This window comes from Hydra vulgaris, chromosome 01, assembly GCF_038396675.1.
Source record: "Hydra vulgaris chromosome 01, alternate assembly HydraT2T_AEP".
NCBI classification, from domain to species: Eukaryota; Metazoa; Cnidaria; class Hydrozoa; order Anthoathecata; family Hydridae; genus Hydra; species Hydra vulgaris.
In genome coordinates, this window is record NC_088920.1 from 23,328,718 (window position 1) to 23,335,000 (window position 6,283).

The 6,283-nt window shown below is 24.7% G+C and overlaps 1 protein-coding gene across 1 annotated transcript in view; it reads right to left on the reverse strand.

Moving 5' to 3' along the window:
• Window positions 1-4,646: 4,646 nt before the first annotated feature.
• Window positions 4,647-6,283, reverse strand: part of LOC136074264 (uncharacterized) — a 28,486-nt gene continuing 26,849 nt past the window's right edge. The window contains exon 7 of the mRNA XM_065786569.1: window positions 4,647-6,283. This exon is cut by the window's right edge and continues 975 nt beyond it. Coding sequence (XP_065642641.1) covers window positions 4,647-6,283 — 1,637 coding nt within the window.

The window sequence follows — 6,283 nt, forward strand, 5'->3', positions numbered from 1 at the left end:
GTTTTTTATGAAATAGAATAATACATTTCAAAAAAAAAATTCCAAAAATTTAATTTTAACTCCCTGTTATAATCTAATTACTTGAATAAATTGGTTACTAACTTTAATTAAATAATCGAAAAAAAAAAAAAATTCATCAAAAATCAAGATTTAAAAACCAATTTATAAGCTTAACATTTCCAAAAAATAACCCAAAAGAAGAAAAGTCATAGACCATCTTTATGTTTTCGCATGAAGCGAAAACATAAAGATGGTCTTTATTGTTGTATATTTGTATTTGTATATTTGTATTTGTATATTTGAGTTTGACTCTCTTACTTCCAAAAGAATCACAAGTCAAGGCTTTTACTTAACTTAGAAGGGAGGGAATATAAAATACAACAAAGGCCAAGAAATTTTAGATTTTCCCAAGTATGTCTCAGAAAGAGCCTTAAAAAAGTCTTAGGACTTAGAACGAAATGCAGTTTTCGTAAAATTGTAATTGTAATAAGAACATTTTCAAGGTACAAAAAAATATGCCAGATACGAGAATTAATGATCACATTTTGCAAGTTCCATTGACTGTTTCAGAATTACATGAAGCATCACAGTACAATAATTTATTCAAAACTCATATTATAGCAAAGTTTCGAAATGATAAAATTGGTGAGGTATGTAGACAGATCAAACCATTCCGAAAACTGGTTCAAAATTTTTTTGGAAGTTAAACAAAAAGCAAGACAAATCTGTAGAAGTAATTTTAAAACAAGTGGGAGTGTTGTTTTTAAAACAAGTAAGAGTTACAGAAAAACATAATAACTCATTAGATATGTTTAATCAAGTGAACTTTGATACGCTGTCCAATGTTATAGAAATTTACGCCAAAAAAGATGATTCAGATATTAAAGCAAGATTAAAACTGAATTTGTACTATTTGTTAAAAAAAAGTGCTACAGTAATGCAATTCATTTTTTATAGCAAAGACATGGACACTGAAGCTGAAGATGTCCAGAAATTTTTTTATACTTTAAAATGTTGGCAAGAATATCTTTTTGGCGATGCAACTTTTAAGCTGAACATTAGAAGTCAAGTGAACTTGCGAAAACCTGCAAAACTGCCTTTAGAGGCAGATTTACTGATACTGCGGAAATATATCTTGGAAACTATTAAGCTGCTATGTGAGGATTATGAATTTCATGATTTGCATAGTTATGTAAAACTTGGAAATTGTGCTTGCGCCAGATTGACTTTGTTATGTGGCAGACGTGGTGGTGAGCCCGCACGTATGCTATTAACGGATTGGAATCAAGCCAATAACAACAAATGGATTGACATTCAGAGAGTTTTGAAGCTTGAAAAATTTGAAAATATTCTTGTTAAAACAATGAAAATAGCTTATATGACAGGTAAGGGAAATAATAATCCCTGTCCTGATACCACAAGATACTGTTGGTGCCATTATTAAAATTGCTAACAATGAGTTGCAAGAACTAGCAGGAGTATCATCTGAAAATCAATTTCTCTTTGCAAGTGCTCAGGATTCTGATGATCACATTTCTGGTTGGCATGTTGTCCATGAACTATGTAATGGTCTCCTCTGAAAAATCCCAATATAGCTACAAATAATCGTCATCGTATTAGTACTTTATTTGTGTCTTTGGATGTTCCTAAACGTGACAGGGGGTTATTTTATTCTCACATGGGGCATTCCGAACGAATGAATATTAATTTCCACCAAGCTCTTCTAGCTTTGGAAGAAATTACAAAAGTTGGAAAGCATTTATAAGCCATTGATGCAGGTAATGATTTGTTTGATAAAAATATAAATTGTTATATATTGTAAATAAGTTTCTTTTTAATCATAGTTTTATTTACGATTAGTTAGTCTTTTTTATTATTAGACTTTTTGTATTGTTTTTATTATATCTGAGTATTGATAAAGCTTAAAAATTTATTTTACACATATTTATTAAAACTTTTTACAACTGTAAAAAGTTAAACTTTATTAAATATATGGGGAAATACTTATCTGCTGCGCTCAACTTGTTTCTCTGTGCAGCAGAGAAGCAAGTCTATACTATATAAATGTAAAATCAGCAGAGAAAGAAAGGAGGATGAGTTAAAAAAATTGGAAAAAAACATTCATTTCTTTGTTTTTTGATTTCAGTATCAAGTTGTCCTTTATAATTAAAATTGATTTTTAAAAATGATATAAGGAAAAACCAAAATTATGAAATTCCTAATTTTATTTTTTTTAGCATATTTAAAAGACAGCTTCTAAACCTACCAAGAAAATTGTCAGCTGTTGTTTTAACAGCAACTCTCAATAATATTTTTTCTGTTTGGTAATAATGAAACATTGAACATGTGTTCAATATTTTTAATTTTGTTTCTTGTATTCTTCTAAGCTCGTGAATAAATTGATTTTCAAATAGATATATCAAATTTAATATACATGGGATGGAATGGTTTTCCTTCTATAAATTTTTCTTTGCTTTTTATTTATTTGCTTTTAATCATACAATAATTTTTAAACTGTTCTTTATGTAAATATTTTCAGGTGAAACTAGACCTTCAATATATTCAGGTGAAACGGGACCTTCATCGTATTCATATTATATTCAATATTATATTCAATATTATATTCAATATTATATTCAATATTATATTCAATATTATATTCAATATTATATTCAATATTATATTCATTATTATATTCAATATTATATTCAATATTATATTCAATATTATATTCAATATTATATTCAATATTATATTCAATATTATATTCAATATTATATTCAATATTATATTCAATATTATATTCAATATTATATTCAATATTATATTCAATATTATATTCAATATTATATTCAATATTATATTCAATATTATATTCAATATTATATTCAATATATTCAGGTGAAACTGGACCTTCAATATATTCAGAACGAGGTACGCTTTATTCAAATCTGCATTAACCAATAAATTTAAAAGTTATATAAAAATATGCATAGTATATACATATAAATATATATATTTAAAAAAAGTAACATTTTTAGTGGCCCCCTCAACCTTAGGGATTTCAGCAATATTAAAAAAAATTTTAATTCTTTCATTTAATTGTTACATTCTCATGTGATTTGAATTTAATTTGATTTTCTAGTGATAAACTCTCCAAAGAGACAAAAATATTGGAAAAAGATGAGAGTGAAGATGAAGAAAATTTTCAATTTTCCTCTGCAAAAAAATAAAACACGTTTAAAATTGTCTAGTGGTGAGCTATTTATAGTCAGTCATCATTGTTTAAAAATTAATGTTAATGCAAGGGCACAAAAAAGCGCTGGCCGAATGGTCATTATTAGGCTGATGTGTGCGATTTAATAAACTATTTGTTTTTAACTTAGGTAAAAATGTTTTCAGAGGTTTTAATCACTATTTTTAAGATACGTAAATAAATTAAAGTGTTATCACGATTTATCATCAAGGCATTTGATGAAAAAAAGTTTCCTGAAATATTGAAAATACAAGAGTTTTTTTCCAGATGAAAACAGTGATTATAAAAAGGAGGAAGAACTATCTATAAAATCGCCTAATGATTTTGGTACAAATTAAGAATAAATTACTTCTTTTTATAACATCAAAATAATTGTACTTAATTTAAATAGTTTTAAAACTCGAAATCTGAAATGAACTTTTTACTTTTTTTTTTAACGTTTTACTTAAATTACAAACTTGTTAGTTATTTTGTTTGAGTGAAAATCTATTTAAAGTGAACATTTTTTATTCACTATAGATAATAATCGTTTTTACACACAATGGAGCAAGAAGCAAACCAATGATCTTCTGGAATGGTTCGCTTCTTTTTTGAATGATAAAGAACATAAATTGAGAGGTAACTTAATTCTTAATTGCTTATTATCCTTTCAATACTATATATATATATATATATATATATATATATATATATATATATATATATATATATATATATATATATGTATATATATATATATATATATATATATATATATATATATATATATATATATATATATATATATATATATATATATATATATATATATATATATATGTATATATATATATATATATATATATATATATATATATATAAAACTTCCATATATATATATATACATATACATATACATATATATATATATATATATATATATATATATATATATAATATATATATATACATGTATATATATATATGTATATATATATATAGTGTGTATATATATATATATGTGTATATATATATATATATATATATATATATATATATATATATATATATATATATATATATAATATATATATATATATATATATATATATATATATATAGATATATATATATATATATATAGATATATATATATATATGTCAAACTTCGGAATCAGGAAAAATCAATCTCAATCTTTTAGAGGTCGGCAATTGAGGCCAACCTCATGTACATAAAAGTTTATATATATATATATATATATATATATATATATATATATATATATATATATATATATATACATATATATATATATATATATATATATATATATATATATAAAATTTTACATAAAATTAACACATTTTATAACATTTATATGTATAACTGCTTATTTATAAAAACTAAGACTTACACGAAATTATTTTCATGAAAGATTTGAAGCTGTAAACTTTTCTTGTATTTTTCAAAATCATTAGTAGATCCACGATCAATAAACTCCTTGCAATTCTCATTTACTACGAAGAAACCATCTTTTGATTTTTGATTTTCTGTATTGGATGTTGTAACAGTAATTTTTTCAACTACCTCTTTTGACCAAAATTCTAAAACATTTCCGATAGTTTTGTCGCTATTTATAAGCTCTTTGATACCACTGCAACTCTTTACTAACACAGTTAAATATGAGTTTGATCTTGAAATAGCATCCACAAGAACATGACGAAGATAAATCTCTTCTGGACTCACAAACACAATTACAGATTCAGATTCCGCTCCTGAAAACCCTTTGCAGTCAGTTACAAGAATGTCCCGTTTACTATTTAACTTATTAAGAACTTTAAGTTTTTGTTCTAATGTTGGGGAGTATTGCTGCAAATGTGGTGAATAAGTTACTGCTTTTAACCATTTAATTATATCTATTGCATATGCAACAGATTGCACTTCTTCAATATTGTTGCATATAACCACAGTTTTTCTTGATTTATTAAAACAAATTTTTTCCAATACAATGGATAATAACTTAACAGAATGTTTATCTGTTATATCATAAAAAGGTAAATACACAACCTTTGGTTTTTCTCCTTTAATTGAGTGCCCTATCTCACCAGATTTGAAAACATATTCAGTCTCAATATACCTATTTGGATCAATATTATTAGTACTTCTTGTTATTATCTTTGCCATGTAATCTAAATCATTGTCATGAAAATTATTAACAAATGTATCAACAAACTTGCTTTCTATTCTCTCTGAAGACTGATCTGATTTATTGTCTGTAAAGTTATCAACAGTTTCATTGTTAGTAATTTTTAAATCTATAGAGTCTTTAAATTTATTAACAGTTTTACCAATATTAATACTTGAGGCAAAACTATTATTGTTTTGAATTGCATAAATATTATCTTTATTTACCTTATTGGTGTCATTTAAGTCATAATGTGGTGTGACATTAATTTTTTTCTTTTCTTTTTCATAGTTTTCCATGGAATTAAAGTTTGTATTTGGAATGTTCAAAACACCTTTTGTTTCACAAATAACCTTTTGAGCAATATCAATTAATGATTTATTGCAATCAGTAACTCTCATTGATTTTTTTAGAGAAATGACTTCCATTCCTATTATTTCTTTTTGAAAAAAATTTCTTTGTAGTGTACGCTTTTGTTTATTTGTTACCAATTCTCGATTCTTTGTAATACTCTCAGGAATAAAAACAACTAAATTATCTTTTAACCCATTTGTAAACAAATCTTTCATTTGAGTTGCATCTTCTTCTTTAACATATTCTTCAGAAAGTTCTTCAAGTACAAAACATACTTTATTACCGTTGGTGCTTGCTAAATACTTTAGTAATTTTGGTAGAGAAATGTAATTGCCTAAAGTATTTTTGTTTTGGCACATTTTTTTCCACAACTCAATCAAATTATCACAAACTACTTTAACATTTGAAGATTTTTCTATACTGTCAACAAAATATTTCATATGACATTCATACAAAGAGAAATGGTTGCAACATATATAATATAGGGTCAAAGGAATTTGTGACTTAC